Genomic DNA, 16,877 nt, shown 5'->3' with positions numbered 1-16,877 from the left:
GGCTCATTCAACAAATATAACATAAAAGAGGTATGGATATAACCAAGGTTCATCTTACCGGTACCGGAACTTGCACCGATGACGTTTGATACCGTATGGAACAACCTACCATGAATATAACTAACTAGCACGAAAGAGGCAAAAAAAACTGAGAGAAACATGTTATGGTAACTAAATTGTGATCTAGTCTGCATCTGCTGGAGTACCGACAGCAACAATCCTTCAACAGAGGTTTTCAAAAAAAAAAAAGACAGACACTTTTATATGGTTTCAAAGAACAAAATTCATCAAGGGAATACACTTTAAAAAGGTGATATTACATTTTACTTTTTTGTTTTTGGAGAAAAGAAATTCAAAGCATGTTGACAACTTTCTGAACCACTACTATGAGTAGGTTGAAACTTGATTATTTAGGGAAAATAGCATATATTTGTACAGCATCATGCATGCAGGTGCTGAGCTCTTGAAGAGTCTTCTTGAAGGTCGGAAAGCCTGTAGATCATCGTAAATCAACTTAAGGCACAAGGACAACATCCATACCACATAATTTCTTCATATTTTCTTATCCTGTCAATCCAGAACAATAGAGGCACAAAGATAAGGCAGCCCCGGAAAGGTTTATAGCTTGAGAAAATGAATTCTGCCTCTTTGATTCCAAAGGCACCATCCTAATCACATTCGATCCAGCTTACATGCATAGAGACGGAAATGGAGACAAGATAACAGCTGAGACAATTAAATACACAATTTAAACTCATGATCTCCAATAACCTAAGGTTGAGTGCCATGCTAACATTGATCCTCAAAAATTTAAGCTGTTAGATAATGAGTCAATAGTATAGGCAATGCTACAATGTTAATTAACTATATTATACCAGACTTTGTCCCGAATGTAACCGAGAAATAAGTAATACCAAAGTCTCCACTCCAACCAAAGTAAGAGAAAACAGCCCTGCTTCTCACAGATCTCTCACTTTCCACATCGCCTTTCAAAACTAGGATCTATTTATCAGGTATACCATCAACATTCTGTTTGTAGCCATTAATACGTCAAGTTTCTTCCTCATTTTGTCGTCCACTTTATTACTTCACCTAACAATGATGGCCCTTAGTTCCAACCAAGCTAATGATCTGCTTTAATCTTGTACAGAAACAGAAAACTGCTCCTTTCTATGGTGTCCACAAGTCTGATAACTATAGCATACAACATACAAACTATAACTTCAGCAAAGGCCAAACAAGTCGATAGGTTTGAAACTCTTCCAACTCAGAGCGTGATGTATTCCAAATTGGCACCATTTGTGAAGTTCTCTCATTAGATTTCCACTCATCAGGGATCTCTCTTTGGCCTCAATAAGGTCACCAATAGACAATCAAGTGTAGGCTTGGTTAGGCCAGAATACAATGAAGTTCAAGAGCTCTTTTCACCAAGAGCTCTACCAGCAAGAACAACTAAGAAACACCAATTGCCCAAAGATTTTGGAAACCAGCATTACAGCATACTAGGCTTGAAACAGCAATGTAAGTATAACAGGGTCATTTATTTTGTACTATTATATATTATACATAGGAAAGTTTGACAAGCCAAAATGATTATTCAGCATAGTATATACACAAAACACCAGCAGGCCTACTTCAACGAACAAGAAGTCAGATAGGTGTCATGAAACCTTTTTGTCCAGACTTCAGGGAAGCAGCACCAATTATAGTCATAGCAGCAGCAGTATACATAGTGGTTGTACAACTAGTAGTTGTCAACTTACCAGACTGGAAAGAGTGGACCAGTGCCTCCTTCTTTCTCAGCATCAGGAACACTGTTGTAGCAATACAGGTGGTTACCCATCTCCCAGCTCCAGTCTTCCCTCCTCGACACAGTCATCGGAGGCCACCTGTTGATCCTCACATAGTGGTTCCTGATTTTCCCCTCACCAATGTAGCTAGTAATGATCGAGAATGTACATTCATGACCACCCCACACTGCGTCATTGGGATCTGCTGTCTGGGAGCCATCAGGGTGGAAGTAGCGGCGCATTGGTGGACCAGTTCCCTTCCATGAAGGGTCCAGGTTCCGCCAATATTCTGGAGCTGTCTGCAAACTAAAGATGTTCAACGAACATTCATAGATCATAGAAGCAGTTTTTTTCGTGGTTCATTTCACAAAAAAGAACCTAAAATGTTTTTATCAATTTCTTGCAAGCCCTTGCCCAGATTATATTGCATCATTCACATATATATAAATTCTTTCTTGGGAAGACTTGCCATGACAGATTAACACTTTGGTCAGCAACGGACCGCTTAAACAAGCATTTTCATGGACAACAGTCTACAATTTCATCCAATACAAGTAAGAGAGATTTCAAAGGGTGCAATCTTTGGTTTTTCCCCAATCAACCGATAGGGTTTTATGGGGAAGTTTCAAATACATGGATTGAGATGGCTAGCATTACTTATTAGCCAAACTTATTTGTGATCTAATCAAATTTTATAATGTCACAGATAGACAAATAAAGGAATATGTAAAAGAGTGGAACAAACCTTCTTAAAACGAAATTCCCAAACATGAGAACAGAGATCTTCCTTCATGATGCGAGTCTGGTAACCAGCAATAACACCATGTTAGATCTAGGCTCCACACTAATAGACCTATTACTAATAGTAATAGTAAATAGCAATATCCTACTTATTCCGTATTACTACAACCGTGAAATCTAAGTTATAAAGTAGAAACTAGTGGAACAAACTGAACAAATAAATTATCACTAATGAGTAGAGTTTGGATCCAAATACTAATGAAATTATTATTTTTACAATCATGGGTAGAAAGAATGCAACCTTGTGGACCATATTGTAACCATAACTATGGATGTTTTGAATCTCTCTAGCATCGAACGATGACAACATCATTATTCCACAAATCTCAAAAAGCTGATCTAAAGTGGTTATTAGCATCTTACTAAATGTTTCCAACCTATTTGAATGCAAACTGTGAAAAATTGGAGAGAAAATTATTCTCCTTCTTATTCAAATCTGCTGCACAGTTTTTTGAATTTATACACTTAGGGAGACTAACTAAAATAGGAAACTATCCCAACTTAAATCCCCACAATTAAGGGATTGTCATAACTACAAAAATCCCCTAAATAAAGCATAACAATTTACACCATAAATACAATGATTCCCTGATTTCCTATTATTACACACACACAGTTTCCTTATTAAGAAGAAATCGTGTTTTCCCACACTCCCCCTCAAGCTGGTGAATGGATGTTATCCATTCCAAGCTTGCTAATCATCTTTTGAAATATCACACCAGTTAGTCCCTTGGTCAGCACATCCGCAAGTTGTCCTTCAGTAGAAACGAAAGGAGTACAAATCAGACCACTGTCTAGCTTTTCCTTTATGAAGTGTTTGTCAACTTCCACATGTTTGGTGCGGTCATGTTGTACAGGATTGTGTGTTATGTTGATGGCTGCTTGTTGTCGTAGTAGAGTCTCATTGGTGTCTCCCATTCTATCTTTAAATCTTCTAGAATGATCTTGAGCCACAATAGTTCGCAAATCCCTAGAGCCATTGCTCTAAATTCTGTCTCTGCACTAGACCTTGCTACAACACTCTGTTTCTTACTTCTCCAGGTTACAAGGTTGCCACCAAGAAAGGTGCAATAACCTGATGTTGATCTTCGGTCAACTGGGGACCCTGCATGGTCAGCATCTGTGTAGGCTTCAAGAGTCAATTTTTCTCCTTTGTTGAATAGAATTCTTTTTCCTGGAACTCCCTTGAGGTGCTGCAAGATCCTATTTACGGCTTGAAGATGCACCTCCTTGGGGTTGTGCATAAATTGACTTACAACACTAACTGCATAGACAATGTCAGGTCTGGTATGTGATAAGTAGATTAGTCTTCCTACGAGTCTTTGATAAGCACTTTTCTCAACTGTGGCATCCTCAGGAGCTTCTCCGAGTCTATGATTGAATTCTATAGAAGTCTCAGCAGGTTTGCACCCCAACTTTTCCATTTCCTTCAGCAAATCCATCACATATTTTTGCTGTGAAATAAAGATTCTATGCCGTGAGTAAGCAACTTCAATACCAAGAAAGTATTTCAGCCTACCAAGTTCTTTTATTTCAAACTCTTTGATCAAACACCTCCTTAAGGCTTCTCTTCCTTCCATATCATTTTTAGTGACTACAATATCATCCACATATACCAACAAGGCAGTTACCCCCCCCCCCCCCCCCCCCGCGTCACCGAGTGCTTAACAAACAAAGTATGGTCTCCTTGGCTTTGTTTATATCCCATTGCTATCATAACTTTAGCGAATCGCCCAAACCAAGCCCGAGGTGACTGTTTTAGACCATATAGAGCCTTCTTTAGTCTGCACACCTTTCCTTCTTTAGATTTCTTCATCAAGATCGCCATGTAGGAAGGCATTCTTGACATCAAATTGCTACAAACTCCACCCAAGATTAGCAGCCAAAGATATCAGTATTCTCACAGTGTTCATTTTTGCAACTGGGACAAAGGTTTCTAGATAATCAACTCCATAAGTTTGAGTATATCCCTTGGTTATCAACCTAGCCTTATATCTTTCAATAGATCCATCTGCCTTATATTTAATAGTGAACACCCATTTGCACCCTACTGGACTTTTTCCCTTGGGTGGTTCCACTAATTCCCAAGTTTTATTTTTCTCAAGAGCTTCCATTTCAACCCTCATAGCATCTCTCCATTCCTTATGACCTAATGCCTCAAGCACTGTTTTGGGAATGGTTATGGTGTTCAAATGTGTCAGAAAGGTTTTGTGACTATGTGATAGTTTCTCATATGACACAAAATTGGACAATGGATATAGTGGATATTGGGTGCATTTTCTTATGCCTTTCTGAATAGCAATGGGAAGACTATTGTCACTAACATCATGAGAGTTAGAAATAGTTTCTTGAGAAAGTGTAAAAAGAGTAGTTACCTTATTACCAAGGGCTGGTTCAGAATCTTGGATTTGCATAGGTTGAATAATGGGTACCTTCTTCTTTGAATAAATCAGCAGTGGGCGAGTAGAACTTTGAACCTGATTATCTTTTGCCAAAGTTTGTGATTTAGGAGTACAGGTGGCTCGAGTTCAATAGGAACAGAGACGGAGACAGAGTTTGCAGAATTTTGAGGGACCATAGAAGAAGGAAGAGAAGGAATAGGAGAAGAAGAAAAGTGAGAATTAAGTTCCAGTAAAAATAGGTCCTTGTCCTTATCTTCTATAAATGTTGTCTCCCCTGAAGATAAGGCTGTGTAAAATAGCTTTCCCTTTCAATAAATGTTACATCTGCTGACACACAGAATTTGCGAGTTGGAGGATGATAACACTTGTATCCATTTTGAGTAGATGAGTATCCTACAAAAACACACTTAAGTGCCCGTGGATCTAACTTTCCCCTGTTATGAGAGTGGATATGGACAAAGGACACACAACCAAAGATTTTTGGAACAAGATTATTTGTAGTGTTGAAGTTGGGAAAATGTTTGGACAGAACTTGCATGGGACTTTTGAAACCAAAGACTCGAGAGAGCAACCTATTTATGAGATGAACAGCAGTTAGAACACCTTCCCCCCAATAATTTTTTGGAATGTGTTTTTGAAATAGGAAGGCTCGGGTAGTGACTAACAAGTGGCCATTTTTCCTTTTCGCCACCCCATTTTGTTGGGGGGTGTTAACACAGGATGACTCATGGATTGCTCCTTCTTTCTAGAAAAATAGTGATAGAACTTGCTTGAGGAAATCCTTAGCATTGTCAGATCTAAATTTTTTGATCCCAACCCCAAATTGATTTTTTACCATACTCTGGAAAGTAGGAAACACTAAACTCACATCAGACTTATTCTTTAGAAGAAAAATCCATGACACACGGGTACAATCATCAATGAATGAAACAAACCAACGAGCACCAGATATATTAGGAACAGTAGAAGGCCCCCAGATATCACAATGGATGAGTGAAAAAGGAACAGATGTTATTTTATTGCTTAAAGGAAAAGAAGCACGTTTGTGCTTTGCAAGTTCACAAATATCACAATGAAGAAATTTTTCATCAATCCCTTTAAATAACAATGGAAACATACCTTTAAGAATGCCAAATGAAGAATGTCCTAGATGAAGATGATAAACCCAAATCTTGTCTTTATTTGAAAAAGAAAACTCAGAAAGCAATGACAAAGATAAATTATTCTTAGATCTATTTTGCCCACTTGATTCTTCAAGATAGTAAAGTCCATCTTCCTCCCTAGCACGTCCAATCATATTCCCAGTTCCCTGGTCCTGAAATACACAATGTGAGGGAAAGAAAGTAATGCTACAATTCAAATCTTTTGTGAGCCTATGTATGGACAAGAGGTTAGTGGACAGTTTGGGAACATGAAGAATACCGTCAAGTTTCAAAGTCTGGTTTATTAAAACACTTCCTCGGCCAGCAACTGTTATTAATGTACCATCGCTTGTGGCTATTTTCTTATTGCTAGGACATGGACTGTAAGAGATGAATTTGTGTGATGAATGAGTCATATGGTATGTGGCCCCTGAATCAATGACCCAGAAATCCGAAAAAGAGGTTATGCTTGAGACGTTAAGGACATAAGGGGAAGGATCCTTACCCAAGAGTGCTACGGAACAAGCACCTATAGTACTAGGCTTTTCCAAGGACCCCAACAAATTCCTCAGCTTCTCTATCTCACTTTTATTGAATTCTCCTTGCTCTTGTGGCATGTCCTCCTTTCCGGGTTGTGCAAGTCATATGAGCATGTCCCCTTTGCTGTCCATTCTTCATGGTCCAATTTTTGTTGGGCAATTGCGGCTTTCCATGAAGCTTCCAGCTTTTTACAGTATGTACACCATAAGGCATCCCTGCTTGTGGTTTTAGACAGGGTCGGTCCCGCATTCATGCTCATAGTCGGTTGGTTAGGGGTGGGATTTTTAAAACCTGCCCCTTTTGAGACCATAGCCGATGCCTCAACAGCCTGAGGTTCCACCATTACTCCTCTCCGTCCTTCTTCTGCTTGGATTATTGCAATAGTCTCATTTAATGAGGGTAAATCGTCCTTTCCAAGAACTTGTACTCTGACTGGATCAAACTCCAGATTTAGACCTACAAGAAAATCATAAATCCTGTCTTTCTCTACGAATCTTTTCACCATGGCTGCATCATCACTGCATTTCAGTTTAATGCATTGATAATGATCCATTTCTTGCCACAGATTCGTCAAGAGGTTGGTATATTCTGTGACAGTACATTCTCCTTGCTTGGTGGCTGAAATCTTGATCTTGATCTCGCAGCATCACGAACCTTGGAATAAGTCTGTCCAACAGTATCCCATATCTCCTTCGCCGTGGTTAGGAACATACATGTGTCACTAATCTCCGGGAGCATTAAGTTCCATAGCCAGAACATCACCATAAAGTCTGCCACGTCCCAAGCATCAAATCTGGGATCACTTGCTTTAGGTCCCGTACCAAGCAAGTGACTCAATTTGCCTTTCCCTTTCAAGAACGTTCGGACTACCTGCGACCATTCCAGGTAATTCTTTCCATTCAATCTATATGCCACCTGCAGGTTCTGTAAATCTCCTAAAGATGGAGCAGAATTTGCTTCAACATTCTGCATCTCAGAGGTGTTGGTGCTGTTTGTGATTTCTGCCATGACTGTTAGAGAGATGATGAGAAGATCAAGAAAGAGATCTGTTTAGATCAAGAATAACAGTGGCCGAAGAGAGGAAAAGAGGAAAATAGAAAGAAAATCAGCAATTAAGGCTGTAAATGGAATCAAGAATACTCAGCAATGAAGGCCAAGCAAGCAAAAAAAAAAGGGTAATTCCCAAAGAGCTCAAGGCTCTGATACCATGTGAAGAATTGGAGAGAAAATATTCTCCTTCTTATTGAAATCTGCTATACAGTTTTTTGAATTTATACACTTAGGGAGACTAACTAAAATAGGAAACTATCCCAACTTAAATCCCCACAATTAAGGGATTGTCATAACTACAAAAATCCCCTAAATAAAGCATAACAATTTACACCATAAATACAATGATTCCCTGATTTCCTATTATTGCACACACACAGTTTCCTTATTAAGAAGAAATCATGTTTTCCCACACAAACAACTGCTGACAAGGTTGTGAGAAGTCTTTATGGTCCGATGTTTTTAATAAAAATTGTAAGTGGATAGCAACCTTTGTGGTCTTGTTTGTTTAATATAAATTGTAAGTGGATATCAATCTTTGGTTTCCATGGCTAAATGGTCAGGTATGGGCCATAAAGGTAAAGCCACCAACCGATGGAGATAATGCAACAAGCCACCAACTGGTGGAGATACTGCAACACATTGCACTTAGACAGGCCAGGAGCCCCACATATGAACTTAAAGATTCACATATATTACAAGAACGTACCATGCATGACCACATCAAGTCCATTTAGATACAGTCAGTATTTCAAATACTGCCTTTCCAAATCATGGTGAGGAAAAAGGGCCTTTCCTATGTTTAGTTGTAATAAAAAGGGTATTAGCACAAGAATGGTGAGGAAAGAAAAGAATACTAGCACTGGTTGCAGGCAATGTTCTGTATTCCTAAAGAAAAAAATATACATGATACTGTAGTACATGCAAATGCACCCAAATACTAGCACTGTTGGTTGCAGGCAATGTTCTGTATTCCTAAAGAAAAAAATATACATGATACTGTAGTACATGCAAATGCACCCAAAAAATTTTAAAAATATATAAGGCAGGTGCCATCATCATATATCACAATAACGGGAAACATGAAGGTATGATCTAAAAGATGGATAATCCAAATTATCCCCAGAACAAATACATTGTGAAACCAAATACAGAATTGCAACAAGAAATAAGGGAACATTGGCAATATTATTTAACATAAGGCTGTATCTCACTCGTTTGCCATCCATGATGGATAGAGAATAAGCCGCAAGCTTTGATAATCCTCGCAACTTTGATATGCGAGGTATGTGTGCCTTTCCCTTCCACAATTCCTCACACTGAAACAGAAACAGGTAAAATTTCTCGAAACAAACATACTGAACAAACATATAGTAAAGAAAATTGTAATCTTAATAATTTAACTTTAGAAAACTTCCAGACTAGGGGAAAAAATGATGATCTGTCTATCAGAAAGTATTTAACCTGCCACTGTGTTGCACAAATATCTTCTTATAAAAAGATTCCTTTGTATAGAGGACACCACGGAAGATGCCAGTGTATTTCAAGTTTTGACTACATAAATCTAAACTTTTTAGTGGGTGGGAGAAATGACAAAGTTGAGGAGGTGGAAATAAAGATATGCACTCGGAAGTTTTCACATTTCAACTCTGAAACATAGACTATTATATCCAGTTCACCTTTTATCAATGACAAACAGGCTGGTCTATCTAATTCAAGATTTTAATCCCTCTAGGATCCTATTTCCCAAAAAGAAAGAGAAGATGCATAGACATTTAGAATGGTTTTTATAGCCTAATCACGATGCTTTAAGGAAATAGAAGCCCCAACAAAATCTCTAAATGAGAATCTTTCTATTTAAATTCAAAATCATGCACCTGATCAATTCACTTTGTCTGCAGAGAGCAAATCTTGCCTGAATGTTGGAAACAAAAAGTATTAGTTTAGTATTGACCTCTATGTTTTTCCCCCCTTCATAAAGAATAACCATGGTTTTGGGAAAAGAACCGACACAGTTATCTGTCGGAGGGGCAATAAAGGACCAGGCCAGCATCACTCGCAAAGGAAAGAAGTTGAGCCACTGAAACCTTGCAAAAGTGGTCCATAGTCATATAACCAAATTAAATAATATTGAGTTGCTTTCAGTTCCATGTTGAGTTTTTTTTTTTCATTCTTCAATAAAACAAACCTTCATTTACCTGCTTCATCTATAATCCTCTTATACATTCCACTGTAGGTTGTTATTCGGAAGATGCAGTATTAGAAATGTACCTTCATTCTGAACAGACATTATTGACCGAGGCTGAAGATATACAAGATTGCAACCAAAAGTTCAGCTATTTAGTTATCAAAAAAAGGTGGCTATCAAATTGAAAGCAAGCATTGACATCATGAGTCAAGCTGGACCCATAAGGCTTGCAAATTCAATCCTTAAAAAGCTTGTATTCAGGAGAAATTGTGGAGCAAGCAGTATGCATGGGACAAATGATTACGAATCAATAACAAACATCCAAGATCGAAAATTCCAGACCAAGCTAACCATTTCAAGGTAAAAGGTACTAAAAAAATTGCAAAGAAAAATAATCATATAACAGAATATGGAAGCACTGGAAACTGACATATAGCAAACCAAAATCAGAGAAAAGCACGCCCATGAGTACTTACTAAATGTCGACACCACATAAATCAAAGTTATGATACAGAGAATGCCTACCAATTAATAACTATGCATTAGAAATTTATTGCATCACAGAAAAGGTAAACAACAAATACTTGGGTAGCCTACAAAACTCAAAAACTGGAATCTTTTATTACATATGTTTGTTCTCTAAAAATGCAACATTGATAAAATTCCAATGCATGAAATAAATACATAGATAGACAGATAAATAGATTTTTTTATAAAAAAAAGAAAAACAAATTTCAGCAACAGTTGAAAAAAAAAAAAACATAACCAACAGGTCTTTTACTTACTGATTAGTGTGGACAATAATGGATGTGAGGCTCAATCGGAAAAACTCGTTCCAGAGTCTGGGCAAATAAAGCGGGTGTCTCCAAATCCTGCAGACATGTTTTGGATTGAAAACAAAACCGGAGAGGGCTGAAGGATGCTTGCATGAAACCTCGGAACAGGACAATATCTAGCAGGGGAGCCCCGTATTTCCCCCCTCATGTGGCCCCCACGTGGGTATTGGGTACCTCACGTGCCCCGCGGGGGCGTGACATTTGATATCAGAGCGGAGGATCCAATGGTGGGAAGGGTGTGAGGCCCAATAGTTCCACATCGGAAAGATTCGTTCCAGAGCCCTGAGCATATGAGGCGGGTGTCTGCTGCAGACGCGTTTTGGGTTGAAAACAAAACCGAAGAGGAACAATATCTGGTAGGAGAGCCTTGTGTTTTCCCCCCTCATGTGGCCCCCATGTGGGCACTGGGTGCCTCACGTGCCCCCGCCCAGGCGGGGGCGTGACACTGGACAGCTTCCATGTTAACACAAACATTTCTAACTCCTCATAGAATCCATGATTTCAAGCCATTAAAGGGGAAACCCCGCGAGTTAAATCAAATGAAATCAACAAACCAAAGCTACGTATCATGCAGCCAAGAAAAATTCACCAATCAACGATCACAGTCAAAACTTTTGCATGCAAAGTTACCTCATTTTACAAAAATATAAGATCTTTTCCATCTATATAAAAGCACAAAGATCTTTTCCGCCATTGACCAAAATATTGCCCATAAATCATATAAATGCTTCCGTGGCAAAACTCCATCGATTCAAAATCAAACAAATCCAACCAAATAACTAACAGAACTAAAGCAGAACCAGACCAAACTTTAATCTTCTACATCCCTGCAAGGATTCCAACCAAAAACAGCACATCTGATCCAGTTTCAATCAAAAAAAAAGACTGACCTTTGGGGCCCAGAGGCGGTTGCTGGTGGCAATCTCGTACCATCTGGAAGAAACAACGATTGACCGTGCCACGCTGCGTGCGTCCAATAATCCCAATATCTTCCCCATTATGTCCGGCCCCAGCACCACCAGCGGATCCGTCGACGCCACCGCCGCCTCTCTCCCTCCCTCCTCCCGCCTCCTCCTCCTCCTCGTCCTCCTCCTCTCCGCCTCCTCGTTCCGTTCTCCCCCGCTATCGGTCTCCGGCATTGAAGAGAAGCACCGAACGAAAACCCTGCTGGCGACTGGGGAATGAGTTCTTGCTCTCGGAGTTGCTCAAAAATCAGGCCTTAAGAAAAGTGAGCTGTTTTCTTTTACCCTCCGCTTTATGAGTTATTCACAGATTCGCCATCCAGTCTTCCAGGTGATTGCGATGGTTTTGATGTCCAAATCCTGTAGATTCTCTAACTGCGATCCAACTGATCGTTACAGTTACTCGCGGCGAACTCTAATAACTAACAAAACTCTTCTACATCACCGGCCGTTTGACCTGCCTTGCTAAGTGTCCTCTTCTGATTAACGACGCAGATTTGTGGCACCGCAGATGGCGGCACTGTTTAAACTTTAAACTAACCCACGGCTGTTTAATTATATCCTAAATGCGATATTTTAATATCCTTATCTGACATTTTTGACAGCTGATATTGTTTATTTGTGCGACGTAGTCTTGATTAACGGTTCAGATTAGCGGCACGACCAATGACGGTGGTGGTTACAGTCACCCGCGGCTAACCATACCCGCTAAGACCGTGGCAACGTGATGGACGGCTGGGGATTTTCGGTGTATGACTGATGAGACATGTCTTGAAAATGGAGGGGGTATAAGTGTCAAAAATGATAGAAAGGCGGTTGGACTTAGGTAGGGGTAGAATAGTCATTCTAAGAATTAAGCGAGGGGAGGGATCGCGCTGGGATCTTTATCTGTGGTTGCGTGGGAACGATGGGCGGTCTCTGGCGTCATCCGGGCAGGATTTTCTTCTTGTTTTGTTTTTTTTCGGAGTTTCAGCCGGAACGGCCCATTTCTGCCAGAGTAATCATTACCTTGCACCGTCCGTGTGTATCAACATCGGCAGCACAGCGCAGAAGCAATCCAAAGCAAGATAAAAAAATATGAAAAAAAAATTATATTTATACAGTATGCATCAAATAGATGTACGCGTCCCAAGGCCCGATTCATCGAATACTCATAAACAGTCGTAATTAGTGACGTACATTATTACATAATGTATGACATGTATGATATTGTTTCTGTAACTCCAGACAAATCGCATAATAGATGGGTTCGTATGAATGAAAAATTTGATTAACATGGTATATTGTTGATGTCATGCATCTAGTGTAGAATATAATTATTGCTGAAAATTGGATCCGGAGGTGACCGCAGGCCGAGGAGGAGGAGCTCCGGCTGCGGTGCGGTGGCGGACGGCTGTCACCAGCAGACCTGCAAGAACCTTTAACCAGGTTCTGACGAAAACCTTCCGATATTTAAATCAGAGAAGGGCTTTTTATGGAGAGAAAAAATGGAGATATGTTTTTGAGCTGGAGGAGAGGAAGATCCCCCCTAGAGCTTCCCTCCTCTTCTTATAGGAGGGGGTGCGTAGCTAGGCCAGCCTCGACCTCTACTCCTATAGAGGTTGAGGACCTTGAAGCTGAGACTTTCGAGCTTGTTCGAAAGAACAGCAAAAAGAGGACCGGGGAGTGTATACCGAAAGAAGCTCCTTCTGTCGAGCGCGCGACTTCTTCCGAGGCCGCAAGAGAACCAGCGACCCAAGCATGCTCGACCCCGGTTTCCCAACGACCCTGCAAGGTCGTCCGCTTGCGGCGCTCGGGTTCCGAGCCGAGCAGCGGTCTCGGGGTCCCGAGCTCTTTCCACATCTCTTTGTCGAGCTCCTCAAGACTCAGCCTCCCGAGCTCTTCAGGGGCTGAGGATCGCCCCGAGAGGAGGCCCTTTTGCCCTAGGTGGTCGGTCTTCGAGGATGACTCGGCCCTCCACAACAGTGACGTCGCTTGCAAAGTCGTTCGCTGCACGTTGCTTCCTTCTGACCGAGCTGAGCTCGAAGCTGGCGATGTTGGTAGTTTTGTCGACCAGGCTTACTGCTCCACCGTTCGAGTAAGTTATTTCATTTTTATGTTCTTCTAAGTTTTCAATCTCGGCTCACTTTCATTTTTCTTCCTTGCAGCACCTCCACGAAATTGATATACTGGTCTTCGTGGCTGCCGAGTGTCAGAACCAAGCCTAGAGGAGCTAGAGGGGGTAGGAGGATCCCGAGAAAAAGCGAGACGAGGCCGAGGCTAGATGCAGGGACGCTATTGCGAGGGCGGAGGCCGCCGAATCTAAGCTCAAGTCTACAGTCGAGCGTCTTGAGGAGGAGGAGGCTGTGCATGCCCTGGCCAGGTCGACACTTCGTGCCTCCGAGGCACGCCTAGCTGACGCCCAATCTAAGCTCGCGAGCTAGAAATATGAGGCGGGAGTTCTTCGGCTGAAGATCGAGCAACTCGAAGCTTGAGAGAGGAAGGCGATGGAGCACGCCTGGAACGTGGTGCAGATCTTCTGCGAGTCGGCCGAGTATCGAGAAGAGCTGGAGGAGGAGGCGGTCGATGGGCTTATCCGTGGCTTCAAAGATTTTTAGGCCCAGGCTCGGAGGCTTTACCCCAAGCTCGACTTCAGCGGCCTTCATCGTCATCTGTTCGGGGCCACTGAGGATGACAGCGGGCCTGATAGTGCACTCGAGAGCCCCGAAGTCGAGACCAATCAGGCGGTCGTCGAGGCCGAGATTGGGGTGGCTGAGCAAGTCGCTTGCGAGGTCCCATTTGGAGAAACTGCTGGGGGTGCTCCCGAAATGGCTTCTGAGGCTACTCCCGAGGTTGCTACAAACGCTCGCGAGGCTGTTTCAACAGAGGATCCCAGGGCTGCTCCTGCAGGAGATCTTGAGGTGGTTCTTGTGGAAGATCCCGAGGTCGATGTCGAGACCATCGCCACCCCGAAGATATCTTAGGACTTAGTTTCTTTTTTCTTTTTTTTGTAAATTAGGTCAGCCACTAAAGCCATTGTGCGGCCAAGTGGGTCGGCCTCGAAGCCAAAATTTTGTACTTAGCCTTACAACTTTTTATCAATGAAACTTCAGCTTTCTTCACTTGTCATGACTATCACATTGGATTTGCCTCTATATTTCTTAGGACTTAGCTTTCCTTCTTCTTTTCTTTTTGTAAACGGGGTCGGCCACTGAAGCCATTACGCGACCAAGTGGGTCAGCCTCAGAGCCAAAATTTTGTACTTAGCCTTAGGGCTCCTCATTAATGAAATATATGCTTTCTTCAATCTCGTTGTGTCTTTGGACTTGTTTTCGCTTGTGCTTTCAGCGAACCTTTGCCTTTGACTGTCTTCGTGCATCATTCGCTTTCGCATGTGATTCTGACATTTTTTGAAGAATTCCACTAAGTCTTCGAGCTCGGATTTTTGAAAAAATTTGCTAAGTCTTTGAGTTCGAATTTAGTTGTAGTGCGAGTCGAGGCTCGGCTGTTATTCAGCCATTGAAACTTGAGTGCTCTTCGACCCGCAGTTTCTGCCTTAGGTGTTTCGGATTATAGCTCTAATTTTTGTTCAGTAGTACCCAAGGTCGAGGGAGCTTCGGCTTACAGTTGACACAGCGGGATATCCCGAGTTTGGTCGGAACATCATTAGATAGGACCCAAGGTCGAGGGAGATTGAGCTCACGATCGATGTAGCAAGGCATCCCGAGCTTGGTCGGGGCGTCATTAGATAAGATCCGAGGTCGAAGGAGACTGAGCTCGCGGTCGACACAGCGGGGCGTCCCGAGCTTGGTCGGGACGTCATTAGATAGGACCCGAGATCGTCATAATGGGTCATCTCGAACTTGGTCGGGGCATCCCGGGCTTGGTCGGGGCATCATTAGGTTTCCCCTAAGGGCTCGAGATACTTCAGAGACATCCTGGGGTTCACAAGCAGATCATCATTAAAGGAAGCTTTGAATAGTTAGGAGAAATTTCTGAAAAATGCCTTATTGGCTGGATTTTCAAACATTGGAGACCCTTAGAAGGGCTTCATTGATAATATATTCGGAGGTTCTCGGAGTGCCAACTTCGGGAAATGAGGGTCTCATCAAAGGACTCCAACTTGTATGCTCCAGACTGTTGGACCCGAGCAACTCGATACGGTCCTTCCCAATTCGGGGCAAACTTCTCTTGCTCCGTAGGTCGAGAAGCTTCAGCTTTTCTCAGGATGAGGTATCCTGCTTTGAAGAGCTTTACTTTCACCCTAGAATTGTAATATTGCGCCGCTTTCCGTTGGTACCTAGCCATGCGGATTCGAACGGTTTCCCTTGTCTCTTCAAGGAGATCTAAATTGCTTCTAAGTCATGACGAATTAGAGGTCGCATCGTAGTTCTCCACTCTTGGCGACGGGAGCTCGATCTCCAAAGGGATGACTACTTCCGTCCTATAAGCAGGTTGAAGGGGGTTTCGCCGGTAGAGATTCGGAATGTAGTTCTGTAGGCCTAGGGTTGGAGGGAAAAGTGGATCACCCGGAGCACATGGTCAAAGCACCGAAACCCGGTGGCGAGCGTGACAATGGAAAGCATGCTTTCGGCAGTCACAACCTCAACATGCCCAAACTCATCGCGCCCGACCTTAGCACGCCCAACCCCAGCACGCTCGACCTCGACATGAACGACCCCAGCGCTCACGACCTCGGCAGGCATGACCTCGACAGTCGTGACCTCGGCAGGCCTGTCCTCGAAAGGCAAGACCTTGGCAGGCATGGTCTCGGCTGAGTTAAGCTCGATTGATCTCAAGGCCAAGAAAGACCAAGTCAAAGGAGGAAACCAACCCCCACTCCACCGAAAATCAAGTCCCACGTATCCAAGATAAAATCCCGCAATCTTCGCCTCAACGGTTGTCAATGCTTGAATTCACACAACCTCAACCGATCGCCAGCTAGCCCGAAATCTCGATCGTTTACAGTAATTCATTGATTCGCACAATCATACTCGATGGCAGGTAACAGCTGCACCCCCTCCTATAAGAAGAGAGGGGAAGCTCTAGGGGGATCTTCTTCTCCTCTGGCTCAAAAACATATTTCCATTTTTTCTCACCATAAAAAGCTCCTCTCTGACTTAAGCATCGAAGGGCCTTCGCCGGAACCACCGGCCAAAGGCTTCTTGCACATCCGTCGGAAATAGC

The 16,877-nt window shown here is 42.2% G+C and overlaps 1 protein-coding gene across 1 annotated transcript; it reads right to left on the bottom strand.

Moving 5' to 3' along the window:
- Positions 1 to 1,520: 1,520 nt before the first annotated feature.
- Positions 1,521 to 11,942, bottom strand: LOC148714382 (uncharacterized). The gene is made up of 4 exons (XM_088718336.2): positions 11,640 to 11,942; positions 8,940 to 9,044; positions 2,536 to 2,592; positions 1,521 to 2,089 (listed from the first exon to the last, which is right to left on the bottom strand). Exons 1-4 carry the CDS (start codon positions 11,886 to 11,888, stop codon positions 1,760 to 1,762), a joined length of 741 nt encoding a protein of 246 aa, XP_088574462.2. The 5' UTR covers positions 11,889 to 11,942; the 3' UTR covers positions 1,521 to 1,759.
- Positions 11,943 to 16,877: the final 4,935 nt, after the last annotated feature.

Source organism: Phoenix dactylifera, chromosome 3, assembly GCF_051530095.1.
Source record: "Phoenix dactylifera cultivar Ajwa chromosome 3, Ajwa_hap1_PhDact_Kaust_v1.1, whole genome shotgun sequence".
Lineage (NCBI taxonomy): Eukaryota > Viridiplantae > Streptophyta > Magnoliopsida > Arecales > Arecaceae > Phoenix > Phoenix dactylifera.
This window is presented reverse-complemented; position numbering and strand designations above follow the sequence as displayed.

Excerpts from the sequence above, each read along its gene's own strand:
- LOC148714382 (XM_088718336.2), bottom strand. The coding sequence starts at position 11,888 with ATGCCGGAGACCGATAGCGGGGGAGAACGGAACGAGGAGGCGGAGAGG. Across the intron at positions 9,045-11,639 it reads ACCGCCTCTGGGCCCCAAAG|TGTGAGGAATTGTGGAAGGG; the intron begins GTCAGTCTTTTT and ends TTTCTGTTTCAG. Across the intron at positions 2,593-8,939 it reads CCATCATGGATGGCAAACGA|ACTCGCATCATGAAGGAAGA; the intron begins GTGAGATACAGC and ends GCTGGTTACCAG.